At 48.4% G+C, this 25,368-nt stretch overlaps 2 protein-coding genes across 2 annotated transcripts in view; one reads left to right on the top strand and one right to left on the bottom strand.

The window, feature by feature from the left end:
* Positions 1-915: 915 nt before the first annotated feature.
* Positions 916-21,868, top strand: LBR (lamin B receptor). Its single transcript, XM_053913018.1, has 14 exons — positions 916-1,072; positions 6,107-6,285; positions 7,783-8,055; positions 10,241-10,324; positions 10,740-10,932; positions 11,889-12,085; positions 14,004-14,058; positions 14,418-14,609; positions 15,238-15,341; positions 16,203-16,328; positions 17,288-17,456; positions 19,010-19,090; positions 19,377-19,499; positions 20,173-21,868. The coding sequence occupies exons 2-14, from the start codon at positions 6,121-6,123 to the stop codon at positions 20,331-20,333; spliced, it is 1,923 nt and encodes a 640-aa protein (XP_053768993.1). The 5' UTR covers positions 916-1,072; positions 6,107-6,120; the 3' UTR covers positions 20,334-21,868.
* A 523-nt stretch (positions 21,869-22,391) lies between these two features.
* The window catches only part of DNAH14 (dynein axonemal heavy chain 14), a 182,140-nt gene continuing 179,163 nt past the window's right edge, over positions 22,392-25,368 (bottom strand). The window contains exons 82-84 of the mRNA XM_053913105.1: positions 24,216-24,379; positions 23,600-23,746; positions 22,392-23,202 (exon numbers count right to left, since the gene is read on the bottom strand). Coding sequence (XP_053769080.1) covers positions 22,987-23,202; positions 23,600-23,746; positions 24,216-24,379 — 527 coding nt within the window. The 3' untranslated portion in view covers positions 22,392-22,986. The remainder of the gene's footprint in view (positions 23,203-23,599; positions 23,747-24,215; positions 24,380-25,368) is intronic.

Genomic DNA, 25,368 nt, shown 5'->3' with positions numbered 1-25,368 from the left:
TTTTATTGAAACCACACTACAAAATGGGGAACTTCGATTGGACTACTTTAAATTCTCGACCTCAAAGGAAGGAAACCAACTAACCCATAATGATAACTTGTAGAAGAAAAAAGGGTTAGGATCCATAACAGATAATGATTCAGCATTTTGTAGGCCAATGTTGCAACCAGACTTGTGGGAAGCAGGTTAAATGAATGGTATCTCAGTGTGTAAGGAGGCACAGAATTTCCTGTGCCAGGCGATGTTAGTGAGCTTTCTCTACGTATCTCGATAGGACTCCTTCTTAATGTTAACCTCCCTGTTCACAGCAGTCGTAGGAACTCTGCGAGTTGCAGGGAACCCTAGGACAGTTCTTACCAATATCCTCCTGCCCACTGGTCCCCAGATCGGTTTCTATCCGGGCCCAGCAGCCATCGCCAAGACAAAGAAGCCCCAGATCGCCTTCGGAGCCACTGCTTGGTCCGGAGGCTTCTGGAGGATTTTAACACGGTAAAGAAAGCACTAAGGGCGTTTTTGCAAGAAGCGCCTTCGCTCTTGGACAGTTGATCTTTAGTTATTACTATAAGAGTTTATTTTCTTTGTAGCTTTTTATTATCTCTTTCGCCAAGCCACCTCGCACCCAAAACTCTCACTGCGCATCGCTAGGCAACCGGCGAATGCCAGGAGGGAAAGAGCGGGCAGCGTGAGGGCTCCTGGGTGCCAGAGATAAGGTGCCTGCAAGCAGACACCCTAGGTGCCACCCTGGGGCCGACCTACGCTGATCCCGTCCCGCAGATCTCCGGCCTCGCAGCGGGGCGGGGCGGGGCGGGGCGAACGCGCCACGGCGCACGACCAATCCACAGCGCCAGGGACGATTCAAAAGGCCGAAGAGCCAATGGAAACCTTGGGGGCCCGCTCAAGGGGCGGGGCGAGGGCCCGGGCAGCGCGCGCCCGGGCCGCGGGATCGCGGGACGCCAGAGCCCGAGAGCGCGAGAACGCGGCGGGGCGGAGTCGCGCGTGTGGAACAGCCACCGGGTAGCAGCTCGGCAACTCTCCCAGAGTCGTTGAGAGTCCCCGCCGGAGCCTGGCGTAGGTGAGCGCCCCCACCCCCGCCCGCTCCCTGCGGTGCGGCCTCCCGGGGGGCGGGCGGGGGAGGGCCGCGGCGGGGCGCGGCTTGTGGGCTGGGGTCCCTGGGCGCTGGGCCTGGTGCTGCGGCCTCTCCCGCCCCTCCTCGGGGTCGGTCGGAGCCGCAGCTGGCGGGGCTTGAACTGCGCGCGGCCCAGCCCGGCCAGCTGCGGAAATGGAGCTGCCGGTTTTAAATTGGGGACGTTTCCCTCCATTTTGGACGCGCCGCGTCGCTGTAAAGTGTTGTTGGTTAGGGAGGTTTGGGGATCCGTGACCCTCCCCGGCCCCTTTGTCCCCGCCCTGCAGCCCCCGCCCTCCCGGACCAGTTTCTTGCTCCTTTTTGACAGATAACTGGGTGGCTTCGAGGGTTGTGCGGGTGGGGAAGCAGGAAAGGCGCGGCAGCCTGGCGGACGGGGAAGTGGGGTTGCAAAGTTGACTAATTCGCACTGGTTGTCACTGGCCTTGAGGGTCGTGGCTGTCTCGCTTTGGTGGCTCTCCAGTGCGGACTGCAGGCTTGCTCGCTTGCATGTGTTGCATTCTCTCGCCTGGTGTTTGCGCACACCCCAAAACGGATCGTTGGGGAAGTCTGATGTGCTCCTACTAAAGCTCAGTCCTGTTTTAAGGCATTTAAAAATGCTTCATAATGACCCGTGCTAGCAGGCTCAAGGGGCCCTCAGTAAGCACTTGATTAAAGAGGGCCTGTTTCCAAGCACTTCACCCATTTGGCTGTATGTAGCAGGTGGGAAGTCAGGCTGGGATACTCAGAACGACCCCGTGGATACACTGGACAGCGCTTGGATGATCAGAGTTCAGCCCGGAGCCCGTGGGCTTGCTCACCTGCTACGTGAGGCGTAGCCAGAGCCGAGCTAGTCCTAGTCCTCAGGCCTGGCAAATGGACACGAGCAAATCTGTAACCACACTTTGTAGTAGCAACTGCTGTGAAGGACGGGAAAGGAGGACAGCGGCAGGACCCTAAGTTAGTTGTTTTTCTTTTTGAGAGCCGTCTAGAGAGGAGGGAAAAGAGTGAGTAGGAGGGGGATGAGCCTTACCTTCACTTTTTATTTCTTAGGGGGGAACATCAGGCCATCCTGCGCTTGCATCCTGAGCAAGGCCAGTGATTCATTCCTATTGGTGGTTTACCTGCAGAAATGTAGGCCAGACTTGGGCTCAGGTGTTGAAGGAAAGCGGTCCAACTTCATTTGAGCTTCCTGTTTTCTGCACAATTAGACTAGTTTGGAAAAGCGAAGGAAAGATGGCCAGAGACCCTTAGCATTACACAAATGGGCAGAGAATAGCAGCTTTCTCTTGTGTGGGTAAATAGTAACATTGGAGCCAATGTGTGAGGATTTTGGTGTGCTAGCAAGCATGTGGCTTCATGGAGAAAAGCCTGAGACCCCCTGTTTCCACCGCTTATGGGGGAGGAGGACATTGTTTAGTAAGCAGATTTTTTCTTTCCACGCTTGGCTAAAACTTCCTGAGGGAGGCCTGTTCCTGTGAGTCCATGATGAGATGCACTTGTGTCCTTTCTCGGCCACTTCACTGCTGCCCAGCATTCTATTAGGATGTGATTGCACGGTGTCACCCTGTGTGGCAGTGGCGCTTGGGTCTTGTGGAAAGGGGGGGTGGATGTAATGTTGCCGGTTCCAGCTTTTGGAGCAGTTGTATGTGAGACAGTGGTTTTCCTGGGAGAGCTGGTTTGTTTGTTTTTTCTCTTTCAACCACCGTGTGAAATATTGCTCTTAGGCCCCAATTCATTTGTTTTTTTTTAAATTGAGCTTAGAGACCTAACAGATACCCACCAGGTATCTGAATTTGTTTAACCCCAAATATTTAATTGGTTACAGAAAGAGGTCAATAAATACGTTTTTCAGAAAGGTCCAGAATCTGCTCAAGGGCCTTTTGAAAAATCCAGGAGGTTCCTAAGATTGTTTCAAAAGTTTATGAAGAGTTGTTTGAAACTCGAATGGCATCCTAATGCAGAAAGATGGACTTGCCTTCTTTTTACCCTGGTTGGCCAACATGGGAGAACTAGTATCAAAAACAGGGGCTTGATTTGAGGGGGTCCAGGGAGAAAGAGGGGCACAGAGGAGAGAGGAGAGCCCGTTTCCTTCCTCTTTCTTCGAACTCGGAGGCTCGAGCTACATGTTGAAACAGGCAAAGCTTGCTGTTGTCACCTTCCTTTTTCGTGTCCTTCCGCCATGTCCCAAGGTGTCCACTGCCGCTGCTTCCCCAGTCCCCCTCAGGCAGGTGTGACTTCATCCCCAGAGCATCCGGGTCCCTCTGCCGGGAACCCCAAGGCCAAACCCATCCATTACAACGATGCTATCTCCGCAGTGCTGGGAGAAAGCTGTCTCCTTCACCAGAGCCTAGTTGTGTTTCCTTTCATCTCCCAGCCTTGCCCTGTCTTCCTGAGCAAGTGGAGCTCGTTAAGTATTATCTCAGGTGATTACCTGAAGAAACGTGGTGCTTAGGAAAGATGTTTTTTTGGGGGGAGGGGGGAGGTAGTGTAACTTTCTCCTTTCCCAATTCCACAGAGTTGTCACACGTTCTTAAACGTTGTCATCGTGTGACCAGCTCTCCGAAGGAGCTGGGTAAGGAATGTGTACCTTTATGCCCAGATGATATATAGGCGATGGAGGGAGGGCCTTTTCATTGTGCCACCTGCTTGGTGGCCTGAGCCCAGCCAGTTGAGGTGGTATTGCAGGTCAGAGGCTCCGCTTCTGTCCCTGTGTGACTCTGCTGTGAGTGGAGGGAGAAGCATTACTCCCCAAAGCTGGAGCACCCCTCAAGCAGCTGGTGTTTGAGAAAGGGTTGTGGACAGGCCTCTTCTAAGTAGCAGTTCCTATGGGTTGCTTGTGGCTTCTTAGAATGTCATTTATACAAGGTTTTGTGGGCCACGTTTTGGTTTGGTGGCAAAGAAAGTTGTACCAAGGGGGTGAAGGCCAGGTTACATGTTAGTCCAGGTGTTAGATTGGCCGAGTTCCTGGTGTGCATTTGGGACTTGAAAGCTTTATGAAAGAACCCCAAATCTGCTATTCATTGTAGATTTGGATTTTTTTCCTCCCCGTTGGTGGGTTATAGTAATGTTAATTATACATCCTTGATTTTTCCAGACTGGCCTGTTTCATAGTTTGTTGTTTTCAATAAAGGTTATTTGTTAAAAATTAAATATATTTTAATTTTTTTATTGTATTTTTTCCATTACCATTTAGTCCCCTTATACCCCCCTCCCCTTTCCCCCCACCCCCACAATCACCACACTGTTGTCCATGTCCGTGGGTCCTTTTTCCTTTTTGCTCAATCCCTCCACCCTGCGCTAACCCCCCCAGCTCTCATCCTGCTCTCCATCTAGGAGTCTGTCTCTATTTTGCTCGTTAGTCCACTTTGTTCATTAGATTCCACATGTGTGAAATCTCATGGTACTTGTCTTTCTCCGACTGGCTTATCTCACTTAGCGTAAGTTTTCCAGGCCCATCCATGCTGTCGCAAAGGGTAAAACTTTCTTCTTTTTTACAACCGAGTAGAACTCCATTGTGTACATGTCCCATAGTTATTTCATCCACTCATCTACCAATGGGCACTTGGGCTGCCTCCACGTCTTGCAGATTGTAAATAACGCTGCAATGAACATAGGGGGGCTTATGTTCTTCCGAATTAGTGTTTTGGGCTCCTTCAGATATACTCTCAGAAGGGGTATCTCTGGGTCAAAAGGCAGATCCATTTTTAATTTTTTGAGGTATCTCCATACTGCTTTCCACAGAGGCTGCACCGGTCTGCATTCCCACCAACGGTGCAGAAGGGCTCCCCTTTCTCCACATCCTCGCCAGCACTTGTTGTTTGTGGATTTATTGATGATGGCCATTCTGACAGGTGTGAGGTGGTATCTCATTGTGGTTTTAATTTGCATTTTTCTGTTGATTAGTGGTGTTGAGCATCTTTTCATATGTCTATGGGCCATCTGTATGTCCTCTTTTTGGAGAAATGCCTAGTCAGGTCCTCTGCCCATTTTTAATTGTTTGTTTTTTTGGTGGTGAGTTTTGTAAGTTCTTTGTAAATGTTGGGTATTAACCCCTATCAGATGTATCAGAGAACGTGTTCTCCCATTCAGTGGGTTGTCTTTTTATTTTGTTGGTGGTTTCCTTTGCTGTGCAAAAACGTTTTAGTTTGCTGTGGTCCCATTCACTTTTTCTCTTGTTTCCCTTGTCTGGGGAGCTGTGTCTGATAGAATAGTGCAGCGGGCTCTGTCCGAGACTTTGCCGCCTATGTTTTCTTCTACGATTTTTATGGTTTCAGGTGTAGCATTTAAGTCTTCAATCCATTTTGAATTTATTCTTGTGTGTGGTGTAAGAAGGTGGTCTAGTTTCATTTTTCTGCACGTATCTGTCCAATTTTCCCAACACCATTTTTTGAATAAACTATCTTTAGCCTATTGTATGTGCTTGCTTCCTCTGTCAAATATTAATTGACTATAAAGGTGTGGGTTTATTTCTGGACTCTGTTCTGTTTCACTGAAAAAATTTAATTTATTTGTAAAGCCTTTGTAAGGTTAGATGCAAATGTATAAATCAGAAAATGAATCTTTCGGAGCTTGTCCCTTGTTGATTAGCAAGAAGGGTGGTCACATTAGATGGCAGTGCTTTGCATAGGCAGCCACTTGGTGTGTCCTAGTGTCACACGTGCCACAGTGACCCAACTGTCCCATGCAGAGTGGTCCCTAATGGGACACGTTTGGCAGAAAGAACACCCTCTGTATTGTCCCAACTCTGCCATTTCAAGCTGCCTGTTTTCATGGGCTTGGACAAAACGGTTAGCATTCCGTTAAGCTTTCGTTTCTCACCTTTCGAATAGGAGGTTGCACACTGCTCCTCCATAGGTCTTTTTGGCTCTAAACTCCTGACCAGGTGAAAGTTTGGAAAGTTGTATTCTAGTGTGCAATCTGTGAAAAAAGACAAAGGTAAGTGTGTGTGCATTGACTCCATTTTTTTCCTCTAAAACTGTTCAGACTGATTTTCGAAAATGCCAAGCAGGAAATTTGCCGATGGCGAGGTGGTAAGAGGTCGGTGGCCGGGGAGTTCACTTTATTACGAAGTAGAAATCCTGAGCCACGACAGCAGCTCCCAGCTTTACACCGTGAAATACAAGGATGGGACGGAACTTGAGTTGAAAGAGAGTGACATGAAGGTGAGTGCTCCTTTGGTCTAGCAGCGCGCGTTCGTCGTAAGCGTGCAAGAACTGTAGGTGTGGTTTTCCAGGCAGAGTAGTTAGTTCGGGCGCCGTGTGGAAATGCAGGGTCACGCTCCTGCTTTGGGTCCGATGGTGTTTTTGGCTCCAGGAATGAATGAATGAGACACAGCGCCCTGTTCCTAAGAAGTCCCCAGGCAACTAGAGAAGACAGGCTGACATCGGTCATGTTCCTGGTTTAATATGCTGTGTGATGGAAGTTTGCCGTGGGTTAGGGAGGGCACTGGGTTTTAGGGGAGGCTTTTAGAAGTGGTGGCACCAGGGCTCAGTGCTGAGACCCAGCAGGAAAAACTCAGGTGATGCAGGGCGGCTTCCACAGAGGACAGCATGCCAAAGGCTTAGCGCAGGCGGAGCACAGCCGGCCAAGTGCTGGAACGGTGTGGTGGGCCAGGGCCAGTGGGGGGGTCAGACCTGGAGGGCTTGGGCTTCATCCCAGACCCTGAGGATTCAATCAGGAGAATGACATTAATTAGATTTGAGTCTGCTGGGGGCTGGGCTTTCAAATATCTGACCCACGGTGTACAAGTACTTACAAAACACCATAAAAATGACAGATGAAAAAGATGTACACAATACGTCCTAACTTTTTGTTATCGGATTCAACAGACATAAAGTTACTTTGTCAAAATGCTGGAGACCTTTCTACACACCTCTCTGTAATTCCATTCTCTGTTGCAGATCAGTGACAACTGGTCTTTGATCCCATAGCCTGCGGGCCCCAGGGGGCTGCTGACCAGGGACGGCAGCGTGTTTGGATGAAGGGACAGGTAGTCAGCATTCTAGGCTTTGCGGGCCGTACTGTTTCCGCAGAGTGAGAGCAGCCCCAGGCAGCCTGGGCGGGCGCGGACAAGGCTGTGTTCCAGTACTACGTTACTTACGGACACTGAAATTTGAATTACAGATAATGCTCGCGTGTCACAAAGTCTCGTTCTTCTGTTGGTCTTGGTAGCACGCAGTTAAAAAATGCAAAGCCATTCAGCATCACTGAGTAATCCAAGCTGTACTCGTGTCCAAGACCTGCCTGTGTGTTTCGTTCAGAGTGAAACTGTGGGGCTCGTTTTCTTGTTATTAGCATCCGTGTGCAGATTTCTTTTGTCCCATCATCTCAGCTTTAATCAGTGTTAATTGTAACTCATCTCGTGTATGTTCTTGGGAGAATGTACAGCTAGTTGGTTTAGGCGCATTCATTTTGTGGCGGTACCATCAAAGAAGAACTGGGAGTAGAAGGGCTGCGTGTGTCTCCCCAGGGAGGGTCCCTGTGGCAGCAGCCTCGCTCACTGACCTCATCCAGTGTGACCCTCAGTCCCAGGGTTTCCCAGGCTGGTGGTAGAGTTAACGGTACCAATCACGGCCTTTGCTACCCTCTTGTGATTCTGCTCTGTCTGTGTGTGTTAGTTAGGACTTGTGCTAAAACCCTGCCTTCTGCTCCCTCTCTAGCCTTTAACTTCCTTCAGGCAAAGGAAAAGTGGCTCAACTTCCAGTTCTCCCTCCAGACGCCGAGGGAATCCGTCAAGGTCAAGGTCACGGTCACGGTCACGATCCCCTGGCCGCCGATCCCCCAGCCGCAGATCCCCTGGGCGCCGTTCCCCTGGCCGATCCCCTGGCCGACCACCTAAAAGCTCGCAGCAGCCTGCCTCTGCCTCGCACCATGCTGACATTAAGGAAATAAGGAAGGAAGTGTTGGAAGTAAAATTGACTCCACTGGTATTGGTATGTGCCTGCGTCTTTGGGAGATCTTTATCCTTGTACAGTGTTTAGTCTGTCCAAAACACGGTCTTCCCCTTTAGAACATGTTTACTCATATTATGTGCAGTTAAAAATATTAAAGTGCCAGTTGAAACATCAAATCTAAGTTGATGACTTTGTAAGATTTCATAAAAATGAATGTTTGCAAGAATAGAAGGTATAATGCCTTTAAATGCCAATGAAAAACAATTTAAACTACAAGAATGCTATTTAGTGTGTTTTTTTTTTAAAGTAGTTTTTAATAGGAAATAGATGGAGATTTTAGTTTGAACCGAGTAAGCTTTTATAGTGTATAAAAGTCCATGTACAAAATAAACGTCTTCTGGCCCCTTCGCATCAATATACTTACTTGATCACTTTTCCTATTCAAAGATGATAATTTTAATGGAATTACTTTAAAAGTTCAAGCATGGAACTGTTAGGGTGTGTGGGGCCTGTAGAACCTTACACAAAGCACAGTTGAGACAGTAGACCAAACAAGTTATTTTTAATTAAAAAGAATTGAATAAAGGTCACTTTTTAATTCACCCATTGTTTACTTTTTCTGGATAAAATGCTCATAGATCTTTAAAATCACCTTAAAAAACTGGATTGTGGCCCTGACTGGGTGGCTCAGTTGGCTGGAGTGCCATCCCGTACACCAAAAGGTTGTGGGTTCAATTCCCAGGCAGGGTGCGTATGGGAGGCAGCTGACCGATGTTTCTCACATTGCTGTTCCCCCCTCTCCCTACCCTCTCTTTAAAGTCAATAAACACATATCCTTGGGTGAGAATAAAAAAAAAACAAAACTGAATCATGTACATACTGTTTTGTAGAGATTTAAAAATTGTGAAATATTGGGAATAACCTGCATTATGTTTTTCTACATCATTTTTGTGGTATGGTATTGTTTGGATACACAAATATACACACACACATAATTGTTAAATACAGCTTCCTTATTGATAGACATTTAGCTTTTTCTTCAGAAATTTTCACCATTATAAACAAACAATTTGATACAACATCTGATACTTCTTTAGGGTAAATTCTCACAAGTGGAGCTGCCAGGTCAGATGGATAGAGCAGACTGACGTGAGAGAGAAACATTGCGCCTCCCACACGGGCCCTGACGGGGGATGGAACTCACAACCTTTTGGTGTACGGGATGGCGCTCCAACCCACTGAACCACCCAGCCAGGAATAGACTTGGGTGTTTCCTTTGTTTTCCTTCTTTTGGTTCATTAGCGTTATAATTCGTTATAATTTGTCAGTGACATTTAAAGGGGCAAAGTGACAGATTACAGCCATGCTTCGCCTGAAAAAACTGCCAGCTGAGGCACTTTCCCTGTTCAGTCTCATAAGAACACCTGTCTGCTGCTTAAAGAGAATGCACGTTCGAGAAAGGAGACTTGAGTCAGGAAATTTAAGGCTAAATGAAAACCAGGCAGCATGAAATTGAAAAAGTTATTGGTGTGTGAGTCACTAGTAATACTGTGTAAGTATCCATTACTTCTTAAGTTCCCATTATGGGCTATTTTGGGGCAGGGAATGTCTTTTTGTCTTTTGTTTTTTTTTTTTAAACCAGTTCATGAACTAATTGACCACTTTTTACTTCTCTAACTCACATAGCAAATACTGTTAGAATAGCTGTCATCGAACAAGGAAATTTTAACATTCAGTGTAATTATGTTTACTTATTTATTTTTAAAGATTTTATTTATTTTTAGAGAGGGGGAAGGGAGGGAGAAAGAGAGGGAGAGAAGCATCAGTGTGTGGTTGCCTCTTGCGCATCCCCTACTGGGGACCGTCCTGCAATCCAGGCATGTGCCCTGACTGGGAATTGAACTGGTGACCCTTTGGTTCATAGGCTGGCACTCAATCCACTGAGCCACACCAGCCAGGGCTCAGTGTTGTTATGTTTAAAAGATGAAAGAACTTATGTGGAATCTATACTATAAAATCCAATCTTTTGTAGATTGGGAAGTTTTAGTTAATTTTATACCTTTTTATTTTTAACAAAAGTATCCTGAATTCTTCAGAATTAAAGCTGTGAACATCTTTGGCTTTCTTTATTGCTTGATAGCACAATAGTAAAGATTTACTATCAGGTTCCTTTTTAGTAAGTTATGATTCATATGGTTAAAATGCTTTGTATTCCTCAATTTAGAAACCATTTGGAAACAGCATCAGCAGGTACAACGGGGAACCTGAACACACAGAGAGGAATGACATACCTCACAAAACCCCGCAGGTACGACAGCACTCATTTTCATCTCGGGTCGTTGTTTTCTTCTTTGTTTTTAAGGACTTTATTTATTTTTAGAGAGGGAAAGGGGGAGAAAGAATGGGAGGGAAACATCAATGTGTGGTTGCCTCTTGCACGCCCCCTACTGGAGGCCTGGTTTGCAGGCTGGCACTCAGTCCACTGAGCCACACCAGCCAGGGCTCACGTCATTGGTTTGTTTGTTAAAGTGACTTTCCTAAGGAAGCACATTGAAAACCATAATACTTCTTATAATCTATTCCAAAAATTTGTTCTTCATTTAAGACTGACTGTAACTTAGCAAATTTATGCTTAGCATATGGCTATATTAAGATGCTGAATTAGTTAATGTGAGCATTAATTATTGATTACAGATATTTAACAGTTTTTATTTTTTAACTAGGAAAAATTCCATTTGTCACAAGAAAGTAGTTATATATCCACACAGTATAGCCTTCGTCCAAGAGGAGAAGAGAACAAGTTAAAAGAAATAGAATTTCAGGAAGAAGAAATTGTTACAAAAGGACCTACATCATTGAGAACGTTTGAAGTGACAGCCGCACAGACGAAGGACTTGGAGTTTGGAGGCGTCCCGGGTAGGACTCAGGGTGGGTGGGCGGGAGCTGCAGTACTGTGAACAGGAAAGGCCCTTCTCTGAAGGGTTCCGGATGAAGCAGGCAGCTCAGGCGGGAGCCTGGGGGAGAGCCTTCTAGTCGGGAAGGGCAGCTGGGGCGGGAGCATTTTTGAGGAGTATAATTGAGTTGAAAGGTGCCCGAGTGGCTGTAATAAAACTTTGAGCAATCTGCCGATAGGTTTCGGTCAGTACTCAGGGACAGGGAAATCCGCCAGTCCTCAGACCTGCGGTGACAGGCCTGGCTGCGGCAGGAGCAGCGGGAGGAAGCTGCAGACGTGGAACGGGGTCGTGGCGTCTGCCCTGCCGGCCTGACGGGTTGGTGAGGAGTGTCGGAGATCTGGAGTGTTCAGAGGCTCGGAGTTATTAAGTGGGTGGTGCTGGTGGGATTTTACGAGCTAGTAAAGGAAAACCCTTCTTGGCCAAATGGTTCAAAATCCTGCGGGGCTTCATTGCTTTGGTTTTGAAGCTGTTGGCTAACCGGCCTGTTAAAGGTGGCGTCGGGCATCACTGAAGTCTGTGCACGCTACGTGAGCGTGATTCTATTTTAATTGTTAGAAACCTGGCGGGGGGGCGGGCGGGGGGATTCTCTTGTTTTTATAAGGTTAAGCAGATGCGTTTTAGATGTTCTGATCTTTAACTTGCTGGAGTTTCAGCACGTTTGCTCCATAGTGGTTGGATTGTAATGTCCTAGAGCTTGGACATCAGCTCTTGTTTCCCTGCGTTAATGGCCACATTGCTCACCCACTGGACACGACAGGCAGAGAGGAGGACTTTCTGATGGGACACCAGAAACTGGTTTCCAACAGCTAGCCAGACTTAAGTTCTGACCTTAAAAAACCCAAACGATTCTCGGGGTGGCGGGGAATGGGAAACACTGGGTTGAAAGCTGAGCTGTGAACATTCACTGATTGTCTGCAGGTGTGTTTCTTATCATGCTTGGCCTGCCTGCCTTCCTCTTCCTGTTGCTGCTGATGTGTGAACAGAAGGACCCCAGTCTTCTGAATTTCCCGCCTCCTTTGCCAGCTTTGAGTGGTTTATGGGAAACCAGGGTGTTTGGGGTCTACCTCCTCTGGTTTTTTGTTCAGGCTCTGTTCTACTTACTGCCCATCGGGAAGGTAAGTTTTTGTGGTTAGGGGGTTGCAGAGTGCTGTGAGGTTTTCCTCCCCTTTCTCTGTGTTTATGTAAGAGAGGTTCACAGTAGGTTTAAGGCTAAAAGCTGTCCTTGGTCATAACTTCCCAAACTTAGATTGTTAAGCTTTACTCTGGTAGCTGATAACGCTTGCTTTCTAAGTGGCACTTTAAAAATCTGATTGAGGTCTCTTGTGCAACTTTCCAAACCAAATAGAAAAGAATAAACTATTGTGCAAAGTAGCCCAATGGTAGAGGCTGCTGGAAGAACATTTTCCCCTGTACTATATGCCATTTCAGATACAGAACTTAAAATGATCAGTCGGTAAGCTACTGAGCTCCATGGATTTAGTCTGCATCTTTTACTTAATATATTTTTAAAAATAAGGTGAGTTTCTAATTTTCAGTAATTTGTCAGGGACATTTTCTGTTCTTTCAGACTCATGAAATGTCTAATATTTGTCCTCATTGCTAAGTGTAGTTTTTTTCCTCCTTTTGGTAGAATACTTGGATTATTTAAAGGAACATGAGATTCCTTAAGCAATAAATAATTCATTTGGAGATCTTATTCTTAGGGCTTTGCAAGTTTACCAACTGCCTGTAAACCAAAGGATCAGGTTTACTAGGAGTGGCGAAGGCCAGTGGTAGGGCGATAGGGCTGCAGACTGGAAATACTTTGAAATCTCGCCACCACGTTATTGGCTGAGGGTTGTTGTGACGTGGACAGTCAGGCGTTCTTCTGGTCGGCCTGTGTTGTAGAAATCACCAGTTCAATTAACTTAGGCAAGGCTACTTAATATCAAACTAGATAGTATTCCCTGTGAAGAGCATGTTTGGTGGTTAAATAATGTGCGTGTGAATATGTAATTATATATATATATATATATATAGAGAGAGAGAGAGAGAGAGAGAGAGAGAGAGAGGGAGAGGGAGAGAGATGGACACCAACTGAAAACCCAACGCAGTATTGTGTGAGACCTCTAATAAATTAGGATCATTTGGAACTAGCATGCGGGGTTTTGCTAATCCCGTGATCGCAGAAGGTATTGAATTTCTCCTGGGTTCCCTTTCATAGCTAATGAAAGGGTAAAGTAGTTTAGCCCAAGAAAAATGATGCCATATTAGTAGCTGACAGTTCAAAATGACTTGCAACATTCTGAATAGTGATTTTGGGTAGTAAAATGTGCCTGCCATTGGCCAGAGGACTTTGACTTTAACTTACCCCATCCACGGGGTGTGCTTCTCCAGTGCCTGTCGTGTGGGCGCGCCGTGGGTGTTCTGCACAGAGGTGAGTGGTCCCATGCAGGCGGTGCTCAGTCTCTTGCCGACGTGACGTGACTAAGTGGGTGAGCACATACGTGCAGATGGCAGAGCCTATGCTGCGGCAGCGGGTACATGGGCCAGAGTAGAGGGGTGAGAGGGTGGGGCCCAGCTGAAAAAGACCTCACCGTAAAATCACATTGTTTACAAAATAAAAAAAAAAAAAAAAAGGACCTCACCAATGCAAGGCAGTGCAGCTGAAGTTGTTAAAGTTTTCTGAGCTCGAGATTAGGACACGCGGGAGTCGTCGGGGCTGTTTATTCTCGTGGGGCACGTGCGGTGGCGTGGCTGGCTGCTGCGATAGCTCGCACACTGGGGGGGGGGCTGCCAGGGTTGTCTTGCAGGCAGGTTCCCGAAGGTGGGCTCGATTGGTCAGAGGGTTTGCTAAGGCGGGGTGGGGGGACTGGGACAACTGTAATAGCGTAATCAATAAAATACAATTAAAAAAATAACTTGTTACTAGATTTCCCTACTAAAAGATAGTCCTCCTTCTTGGGCAGGTTCAGATTTGTAATATTAGAAGAAGACATACGTATGATGGTGTTGTGCTTTTAACATTTTAATTGAAAATATTTTTCTTTTAAGGTTGCAGAAGGAACACCTCTCGCTGATGGAAGAAGACTCAAGTATAGATTAAATGGTGATTTTTTTCTAAAGACCCAAATGGATGGCTTGATAGCTCGGAACTTTTGAGTGTTGTGCCCTGTAAACTGTCAAAGCTGGTTAGGCCAGAGCGGTGAACAGCGAGTGGTCTCCCGGTGGTCCGAGGGCAGCAGATAAGATCATGTACACCCGCAGCCAGCCTGTAGAAATACGAGGAAAGTTGTCTGAGAGGTGTCTGTTGAAGACTACCCCCAGAGGTCGTGTTTGCTCATGTATCTGCGTGTATTTGGCCTAAATAACCAAACGGAGAGTTTAGAACCCAGCGCTGCCTTGTATTGTAGTGGGGTGGATCTCACGCAAACCCTGCGCTCACTGGAGTTTTCGCCTTTCCTTAAGGGTTCTATGCTTTCCTCCTGACGTCCGTGGCGGTGGGGGCCGCACTGTGGTGGGGCGTGGACCTGCGCTATGTATACCGGCACTTCCTCCAGCTCATGCTGGCGGCCTTGGTGTTCTCCGTGGCCCTGAGTGTGTACCTGTACGTGCGGGCCCGGCGCGCACCCCCAGGCCTGCTGTCGCCGGCCAGTTCAGGTGAGCATGTGGCGCCCTGCGGCGGCCACCCACAGCCTTCCGGACGTTGCTCTTCCAGCTTCAGTTTATGAGATGAAAACACCTGAAGAAAAATAAAGTTAAAGGAAGAAACTGTATATCCTCCTACTTAACTACTTGTTTCTCTTCCCTTTTTTAGCCACTTGTTGACAGAAGACATTTCGGTGCCTTACTTAAACGTTTTAGTAAGGTTGATAGCATCATAATTTATTACATGTATTATTTTTTTATCCGAAGTAGTAAATATCCTTAAAAAAAAAAAAGATTTCAGATTGGTTGATTCTGACCTAAAGTATTTAAACAAACAAACAAAAAAAGTTGCTTATTTAAGAAAATTGTGAGTCTACTTTTAAAAAAACCCCTGTGGTTTCCCCAGTCAGGGGACCTGGCCCAGGCCCCACGCCCTCCCGGCCCCTTAGCAGCTTTGGATGCTTCCAGAGGGGCGGGCTGCCCAGCTGCCCACTGTCCTCACTGGCTCCTCCTCCTCCTGCCGCGGCACCTGTGCGCCCGGCCTCTGGACTGAATTGTGACTTTTAAAGCCTCGTGATTGGGATTTGGAACAGAGCTTTTCTAAAAAGTTCTGCTTGAGTAAGAACCTTTCCCTTCTCAGGAAATGTCATCTATGATTTCTTCATTGGCCGTGAATTAAATCCTCGGATTGGTACTTTCGATCTCAAATACTTTTGTGAATTGCGTCCTGGACTGATTGGATGGGTATGTCTTTTTCTTTCTTTTTTAAAAAAATTCAGTTCAGTAGCGCAAATTAGTCTTGGACTTAGAATAGTAGAAAATTTCAGTGTAAGCTGTGGGTGATATATTTTTAGGAATAATTATAGCTTTCTCTAAATCTGTCTACTTAAAATATTTTCTTAGTATAAATATAGTCCCGAGGGTTAAGATGCCCTGTTAGAGGTTATTAAAGTTTAAAAGAGCTTGTTTTTATAGTTGTTTCTGTTTATGTAGGAAAATGATAGCCGATGCATTCATATAATGAAAAACATATTTTCTTCCTTTAAAAACAACAACGTATTTTAGACGTATTAGGAGAGTCACAAAAGTAGAGCGTTCTCTTACAGCTGTCACCCTGCGTCCCCAGTGGTAACGTCTGGCATAGCCGTGGCCTAGTGACCAAGGACCGCATGGTGACACTGTTTACAGTCTTTTAACTAGACCCACAGGCCTTGAGTCGCACCAGTTTTCCCACTGGTGACCCTGTGCTGTTCCGGCGCCCTCTGCAGGCCCCACAGTGCATTGCGCTGTTATCTTGCTTCGGTGTCCTTCGGACACAGTTGCTTGGCCTCCTTGTGTCTCCTGACTCTGACCCTTGGAAAGGACACTGGAGTTTGGATTGGTCCAGTGTTTTCTCATGATGGGAGGGAACGAGGCGTTTTTGGCAGGAATACTGTATTCTCACTGCGTCCTGTCGGGGCTCGTGACGCCGTTTGTCTCTTCAGAGGTTGCTGGGCCAGGTGGTGTCTGCAGGTGGCCTCTCAGCTGCGAAGGCGCCGTCTTTCCCTCTGGCGGCTGCGGGCGTCTGTGGAGGTGCTCCGGACTATTCTCGCCCCTGTATTTCAGGTGGTTGTTAACTTGGCAATGCTTCTGGCTGAGATGAAGTTACAGAATCGTGCCACTCCATCCTTGGCAATGATTTTGGTTAACAGTTTCCAGCTCTTCTACGTGATGGACGCACTCTGGAACGAGGTAATTCATTTTAAAAGCAGAGGCCTTGGGGTCAGAGGGCTTTGAGTGTGGGCAAGTGACCTGACCTCTCGGGGCCTCCGCTTCTCACGTGGAGCGAGGAGAATGCCCTGCCCACCGGGCTCGTGAGCCCTGGATCTATGTCAGTGCCCTGAGGCTCTGAGCCGCCCGGTGAGCACAGCAGAAGGCTCCCAGGCCCGGGGGTGATCTGGGTACTTGGTCGTGCTGACCAAGTCCCCGAGAGTGCGTCCACACTTGTTAACTCAGCGTGAGAGGTGTGGCGGGCAGCGTGCCATGTTGCCTGGTGGCTTATTTCCTCACGTGGACAATCGGGCTGAAAAGCAAGATTATGGTTGGAAGTTATGCTGGTGCACGTGGACTTGAAGCAGAGGCAGCTGGCGATCTCGTTCTTCCCCTAGCAAACACACTGAACACGCCCTCCACGCAGGCAGGCAGGCAGTGCGCCGTGTGCTGGGGCGGCGTGGCGTCCTGGTTTTTATCTCCTGGTCTAATGGGGGAGAGGGACGTGGTCCCCGCCCAGTGCCACGTTTGCTCCAGCCTCTGGGAGGGTGGAAGCGTCTGAGAAGTGCCATGTGTGAAGGGAGGGGGCAAAGAGGGCAGCTCAGGGGAGGCCTAAGCTGAGGTTGGAGAAGGCTGTTCCAGGCCGAGGCATTGGCTGGGGCCAAGGTGTGGAGACGTCAGAGATGCCCCAGCTGTCCAGGACCACAGAGAGGAGGGCGGAGGGACAGCAGGCGGAGCCTGCGGGACCACTGGGTGTGAAACACGCCGGGGAGCCAGAGTCCCACCCCTCCCCACTTCCAGAACAGTTTCGGCTGGTGTGCCCTCCCACAGCCCCTCATAAACCTGACTATAAACTATTACTTTATTCAAATACTTTAAATACAGAAACCTTTCTCCCCCTGACTTTTAAAAAACTCTCCTTCCCCTCTCTGCCCTCCCAGGAAGCGGTGTTGACGACCATGGACATCACCCACGACGGGTTTGGGTTCATGCTGGCTTTCGGGGACCTGGTGTGGGTCCCGTTCATCTACAGCTTCCAGGCCTTTTATTTAGTCCGCCATCCGCATGAGGTGTCTTGGCCGGTGGCTTCTTTAATTATTGCTCTGAAACGTGAGTATTGACTTCACTCTGGGTATTAAGTGTTACGCACCAGCTCTGTTGTGCTCTGGTCTCTACGTATTCGTAATGTGCCTTTTTAAATGGCCATAATGAGCTCCATTTTAAGTCATTTTGATAGAGGAATGGTAAGATTCTTGCATCTTGCAAAGAAAATGGATACTTCCTACCTAGGTTCTTCAGTAGTTCTCTAAAGAGAGAATGATTTATTAATTTTTAAAATTTTTTAACATGTAACAAGATTTTGCAGTTACGCTTGATGTTCAGTGCCAGCATCAGGGGTGCGGCAGAGCGGGCAGACACTCGCACGGCCCGCGCAGCGACCCCCGCCCAGTCGGGCCCCCACCCGGCCCCTCGCGTAGTTATGACAGTAACTACCGACTCCGTTCCCGTCCCCTCCTCTGCTGCACTTTGCATCCTCGTGGCCGTTTTGTAATCTTTATCCCTTTTTTTTCACTCAGCGCCCCGACCTCCCTCCTATGTGGCAATTACCAGTTTGTTCTAAAGAGAGAGTTTTTGAACAAGCAGTTTGCTTTTGAATTTAAATTTAATTTGAGTTAAGTTTAAATGTAATTGTTTAGTAATGATGCATTTTTTTTCTATTGAGTGCCTGCTTTTTTGGTAGGCGCCTGAAGAAGTAGGAAGACTAGTCTTGCCTTCCTAGGACTTATATTCTGACAGGAGGACTAGACTCTCAGACACTCTCGTGAGGCCCACGGAGGAGACTAGAAGAGGGACTGATAGACCAGAGGTGATGGGAGTTGAAGGTAGAGCTTCTCCTGGGGGACACGGTGTCCAAGCAGAACCGCGGCGGGTGAAAGTGGGCTGGGAGGCAGCCGAGTCAGGCAGAGGGGCCAGCGCAGGGTGGCCCGTGGGAGACGTGCTCGGGAAGAGCGGGCAGTGCGGTTTGGCGGGGAGCTGCGGCCCACCGCGGGCTAGTGACATGGATTAGCTTCAGGGGCACTTTCCTGTCACTGCCCCATTCACTGAACCCCTCCCCCAGAGTGAGGGGAGGGGACGTCAGCATTGGCCTTCAGGTACAGGCTTAGCCATGCCAACCACACCTGTGGGGCGGCATGTAAGACAGGACATTACAGATGAGCTAGTCACAAGGAGTAACTGTTGGCTGCTTTGTTGAGGACTGACAATACCATAGTTCATAGTCAGTGGTGTGTCAGGGCCTGGTAACTTGGACACTTTGAAATTTGAAATGAAGCTACCAGCTTGTAGGACTGCGGTGGGATCTGACGTGTATTTACGAGCGAGATGTAGTAGCATTAACAAAGTGTTCATTGTGTGGCCAGTAGGTGTCACCACTAGCAGAGCCTATGTCTGCAGTATCTTCAGTTCCAGTATTGGGTATTGTAATGTGGGCTGTGTTGTGTTTTGTTCACGGATGGCACTATTATAGGTTAGTTTTGCCTAAAAGGTGCTCTACTTTGGAAGTGTCCTCAGAGCTCAGAAGTAATCTCTAAGTGAAGTTACAGATGCCTTGAAATATTAGATTATATCTAAATCGCTAACATGACATCTTTAAAAATTTACAGTTTGTGGCTACGTAATCTTCCGATGTGCAAATACTCAGAAAAACGCATTCCGGAGAAACCCCGCTGACCCAAGGCTCGCACGTAAGTGTCGGTTTAATATTTGTATTATTTATATTGCAGAGGGGGGGAGGGAAGGAGGGAGAAAGAGAGGGAGAGAAACATCAGTGTGTGGTTGCCTCTCGCGTGCCCGCAACCAGGGACCCGGCCTGCAACCCAGGCATGTGCCCTCACTGGGAATTGAACCGGCGACCCTTTGGTTCGCAGGGTGGTGCTCACAGTACTGAGCCACACCAGCCAGGGCTGAATAAAGATTTTATGCCTCCACTTGTCTACGTGTCACTGCAAACGTGTTTCTGTTTTTATGAAGATTTAAAAACCATTCACACTGCAACGGGAAAAAACCTCCTGGTGTCCGGCTGGTGGGGCTTTGTCCGCCACCCCAATTACCTGGGTGATCTCATCATGGCCCTGGCGTGGTCCCTCCCGTGTGGTAAGCATTCGGGGGTGCACTAACCTGACTCTCTCCGGCCACCCCCAAGGTGTGTGTCCTTCATGGGGACTTTGTGGGCAGAGTCACTGTGAGTGGGGTCGCCTCGTCGAGGTTGGGGCGACCCACGGCAGACGTTCCCCCCGACCTGTGGACAAGTGGCACCTCACTGATCCGGTCTCTGCGGGGAGCTAGCGACTCACAGAGCCTGAAGTTTCACTCGAAACTTCTAGACGCAGAATTTTCAGTTTGGAACGGCACCTCATGCGTTTTGCTCAGCGGGATGTATGGAGTCAGTGGAGCTTTTTTCTCGTGGCTCGGTGTGCCTCCATCCCGGACACCCGGGCGCTCCCGAGGTGCGGGCTCTGTTTGGTAGCAGCCCTGTGCGGCCCCTCCCTGCTGCTCACTGGGTGTGGGAGGGCTGGGGCGGGGGACAGGCACATTTGCTCTAAGTATGAGGACAAATGTTCGCAGCATGATGGGTTGTTAGAATGGACTAATCACACTTTTCATGCACTAGTGGGGTTTCCTGAACTGGTTGGGTTTTCCCCTTATTGGAGAAAATGAAGGTACCTTAGGGTTCTTTCCGAGGGTTTGGGGAAAAGCAGGAACAACTGCATATTGTGTAGCAGTGGGAATCAAAGTACCTCATACTGTTTCCTGCTCTTCCCCGCAGGCTTTAACCACATTCTGCCGTATTTCTACGTGATTTACTTCACCCTGCTGCTTGTCCACCGAGAAGCTCGGGACGAGCGCCAGTGCAGGAAGAAATACGGCGTGGCCTGGGACCGGTACTGCCAGCGTGTGCCCTACCGCATCCTGCCCTACGTCTACTGATGCCCCGCTGGCTGTGCTCTGAACTGCGCCGTGAGGAACCAGTCCAAACACAGACTTTCTTTCACTGCACTGAGTGTCTCCAAGTTTCCTTGTGTTTTTGAGTCAGGACTGTAGAGCCCTGGAGTCTTTGCCTATCGCCGTGTTTGTTTTTATTAAATCATAATAATCAACATCAGGAAAAATCATAGAGGTGTTCGACTTCGCGTTCTAATAGGAAGTTTTCAGTCCTTAAAAGTCTGATCAAGGCCCTGAGAAAAATACTTTTGACATTTATGAGTTTTGATCTTTCTGTCAGTTGGTTCTTAAGTGAAAACACTGTTACAGTTAAAGTGCATTATGTTTTCTGGTAGTAGGAGAATTTTCGTTTGTTTCCTTGAAATGGATGCATTAACTAGTCACGTGACTGGAAAGGAACGCCCGGACTCAGGTGAAAGGCTCTGCCGGAAAAGGGGTGGGCGTTTGTTAGCGGCACTGTTGTAGCGAGACCATCAGCAGTAGTTCGCTTAATCGGAACTTCTGAAACTGTTTGAAAGTGTAAATGTACAGCTTTTATGTAATATACGGTGACTTCAGTGTTTTCTGTACAGTATTTTGAATGTGAAATAATTGCCAGGACTGAAGAGCTAACAAAAACATTTACAGTATTTTAAATTAAATTTTGTAAAGTACTACACGTGAACATGTGAATTAAACTTTTTGAAACAATTAGAATTCACTTACTGTTATATAAAAGATGCTATTAAGATATAGGAAGGGTATTTTTCTTAATCCAAAGTTTGCAAATTTGGCTTTTTTCTACCTCAAATGCAGGTGTTTGCCTTTATAAACTGTTGCAAATAGAAAAAAGATATATATTTTTGCAGGAACATCCCTATTTAAACATTTTTATGCAGATTGGTGGATGAAAATTTGCCATTTCGGGCTACTGTTTTTATATATTTTTGACTTGTTTAATTAAACTTTTTGCTACTGTCGCGCTCATGCAGTTTATACCGTGTTTCTATTTACAAACCTCTGTGAAGGAATGTTGTCATCTACAAACAATTTAAGGGAATAGTTTGAAATCCTTTCTCTCTTAGTTCAATAGATGTGTATAAGGTAGTGTTAGCTGTTAAGTTCTAGTTAGGTCGAGGGAGTCTACTCATTCGTTACTCCACAATGGAAGGCAAGCCCACTGGCCTTCCAATTTCAGCATCTGGGGATGTAGCCAACGGAGTGCTTTTAATCTCGCGTGTTCTACCTGAGCCACTGGTGCCTGCGCCGCCCTGCGGTGTGACTCAGCCCCTGGCGCTGTGGTCCCACGGGGGTCTGCACCCTGTAGTCTGCAACAGTCTGGTGAGCCTGTGGCCCCGCGTACCCTGGCCTAGGTCCACCACGGAAGCTGTGGGGAGGAAGGAGGACACTGAGTTCTTTCCCCAGTGATGAGAAAGGAGGCTGCCAGCAGCTACAATTTGTTTTGTTTTTTACTTTTATTTGACAGATTTTCTAATGAAATTTTAAGCTGGGAATGTTGGAAATAAAAAGGTATCCTCTGATCACTTGGCGCCTCGCTTTGTCCTTTGCGGTAACTCTGCTCATGAAGCAGGGGTCCTCAGGGCGCCCGCCCGCCCTGTTGCTCCTGGGCCCTTTGGCTAGGGTCCCGCCCGCCTCCTGGATTCCCTGTGGCCCAGGAGCAGCACACATTCCGCAGGGAATCCAGCAGGCCGGCGGGACTCTAGCCACTGTGGCCTTTACTTTTGTACAAAAGGCTGTATGTGTTGGTAGGTTCCATAAATCATGGACCGTTCTAGTTAACCATGGACAATTCCTAAAACTATTTTAGCAAATGAATTGGACCAAATAAGATCCCACCTTTTGTCTATTGTTAACATCCTGTACTTTATCATTTTCTTACTAATTCCTAAATGACAGGGACGAGGGCCTTGTAATGCTTTTCTATAACATTGTGTGCCCTTCACTCTTAATGTTACTTTCAGGCAGTACGATTTCTTAGAAAATTAAGTAGATGTTACCGTTTCTTTCGGGGCTGCTACAGAGCCTCGTTCGGGTGTGGGGGCACCGGCCTCCACGTGTGTAAAATGTGGCGGCTGTAGCACGCTGTGTGGAGGTGGTCTGAGGGTAACATAGCCCTTCTCGGGAGTGCTCAACGTGGGGCTCAAGGATGAAAACCCTACCTGCAGAAACACGTCTGGGCGTGAATCCAGTTTGCTGAATTCTCAGGATTGGCTTTTCGGCGGGGGGAGAAGTGAGAAAGAGGCTGTTCGGTGAGGGAAGGCCCGCCCTTTTCTGGGAGTCTGCAGCCAGGCCCCGGGGTTGGAAAGCGTTCCCCAGGCCCACTCTCCGTGCGCATGTGTCACTGTCTGCAGCTGTGAAAACCACCCTTTGGAGTCAAGAAGTTCACAGAAGCAAGCCCTGGTATCTGCTGGCCGCAGCCCAGGACATGCCCACTCACCTGCAGTCCCGCCCAGGTGCGGAGGCGCTGCTCAGAAAAGCAGCTGGAAGGTTCCCCCGAGTGCTGACGTGTTCCCGAATGGCGGAAGAAAGAGACTGCGCCTGGCTGAACACAGGTTTTTATGAGGGTGTTACACGTGTGCGTGTCTTGTGAAACGCACATCTGGTTACAGTCCGAAGTCCGGTGGGCTGGGACGCAAGCTTACTTCTCGTTCTTCTCACACAGCAATGCAACCTGCATTGTGACCCAGTGACTGGGAGGTTTCTTCGAGGGTAAAGACACCGACGTCAAGCAGCTGGAGGCCAAGCCAGTACTTGTCCAGGTCCTTAACCTCTCGGGTGTCTGATAAACCGGGCATTCAAAAGTATAGAGTTCTGCATCTGTCTGGTTAGAAGTGCTTGGGGCTTCGGTGGAAATCTTAAAAAAAGAAATTCAATAGTTACATTGCGTAGTTCAAACACACCAGCAGCTCACATTTGCTATGTGCTAGACTTGGGAGGTTTGTGAAGAACTCACACTTAAGGTCAGACATGACTTCCACATGTAACTGCTCTTGGAGGCAGGCCTGGGGACTCAACTCGAAAGGGTACTTACCGTGGCTTTCTAGTTCTCATTCTTGAGAAACAATGTGGATGTTGGTATGGCATCTACTTGAGACTTTAGCAGTACTTGGGGCTATTTTGAGTGTCCTCTGTCTGAAGCAAATGAGCAAGTTTCCCTGGCGAGACCACGGGGCGTGGAACCAGAAGGGACGCTTGTGGAACTGGGAGAGCGCGGAGGCTCGTGACTCTGTGATAAACACTCGGGCGCTTACCTTTGTTGGCAAGAAGTGAATTTCAGGAAAGTCACAACATAGCTCTCGAGGCAGCGAGTCTTCTAGGACTTCCTCTTCATGATTCCACCTTGCCCCCTCGATGAATAAACCAAACACGTGAACGCCGATGTGTGTGGAGTCTTTGGCCTAAGATCAAAGAGAGGTGCTGTCCGGGGGTGCTGGGCCGCACACCGCCTGTGACAGAAGCTGCCCTGGGGATGGGCGCGGAAGAGGCGGGCCGCTCCCCTTCTGGCCCAGGGAGGGACCATCCCTGCACTGGGACGGTTCCCCCGGTTCTAGGGTGAGTAGCAGTAATACATGAATAAACTTTTTGTGTATGCATAACTGTAAACTTGCATCTGCCACACCCTGTATAATTCTTTCTGTCCCCCTGGAGAGTGGGAGAGGTGAAGTTTGATTGCATTTGGAATCGAAGGGGGACTGTGCCTTGTGTGTGCTGCCTGTCCAGTGCCTGGCCACACGGCCCGGCACGTGCCGAGTGCCGGGTAAAGGTCTGCCGAGGAAGTGATGACTGCTTGCTTGAGTGAGTGAATGAGTGGATGAATGGCGAATGCAGGAGTGAATGATCACTCTAATCTCTGAAGCAGCCCGGTACCTTGAAGGCTCTCCTGACAATGTTGAGCTCCTTCTGGATGACGATGGAGAGCTCCTTCTCCTTGCACTCGGTGGTGTCCGAGGCCACGTGGTGGGTGAAAGCGAGGGTGTCCATAGAGAGTCCTCGGGACCTTCCGTAGTCTTGAAGCACAGCGGTCAGAAAGGCTTTGGAGAAAAACACGCCTCGTGACTCTCAGGGGGTCGGGGCGGGGGATGGGGGCTGTCACTACCACCAGTGTCTCATGGGGAGGGAGGGGTTTGGAGGAGAGGGAGAGTCAGGAAACACAAGAGGTGGGTGGGAGGACAGTGTAAACCCAGCCGCTGCACGCAGGCCTTGGTGACGGTCTCAGCGGCTGCTTGAACTTCCCGGGGAACGTGGGAGGCTTCGTAGGCCCAGAGCCCCTCCCATGTTCTTTGTGGGCGGGAGGAGCTAGAACTACCAGGATCTCACCCACTTCTGGCCCAAGCTTGGCTGATGATACTATCTTATCCTCCTGGCACCAAAGATGGATCCCAAGGGTAAGTTCAAGACCTAAGTGTGTCAGAGTCTCTCAAGAAATGACATGTGGAGGAGTTTTGGCCACGATGGAGGCGTAGGCAGAAACCCTTCACTTCCTTGCACAACAAAAAGGAGGATAACCACCAATCTAAAATCAATAAACAACCAGAAGCACCAGAAAATCAAACTGCATGGAACTCCGACAACCAAGGAACTGAAGCAGTCAACCAGAACAACTGGACCGGTAGGTAAGGGGGCAGGCAGACTGAGAGAACCTGCGGTGAGGCAGCGGACTGTGGGTGCAGGGATGACTTAAGGGGAAATAGAGACTCACGGCTGGCTGTGGACTACGGCAGTTGCCGTGGTGGGAGAAACTCCCAGTTCGTTGGGAAGTGGGCTAGAGCCAAGCAGGGGAGACCCACTGTTCCCTCTCTGGCCCCTCCCCCACAGGCAGCGCTGCAGCACAGGGAGGAGGGTTGCTCTGCCCAGGTGGATACCTAAGGCCCCGCCCCCTTACAATTTAGCAGGTGCCCCGAACAAAGAAATGTGGCCAAATGAAAAAACAGAGCAAAACTCCAGAAAGAGAGCTAAGTGATGAGGAGGCAGCCAACTTATCCGAAGGAGAATTTAAAGCCCCGGTAATCAAAATGCTCAC

The sequence above is a fragment of the Desmodus rotundus genome, chromosome 10 (genome assembly GCF_022682495.2).
Source record: "Desmodus rotundus isolate HL8 chromosome 10, HLdesRot8A.1, whole genome shotgun sequence".
Classification (NCBI taxonomy): domain Eukaryota; kingdom Metazoa; phylum Chordata; class Mammalia; order Chiroptera; family Phyllostomidae; genus Desmodus; species Desmodus rotundus.
This window is presented reverse-complemented; position numbering and strand designations above follow the sequence as displayed.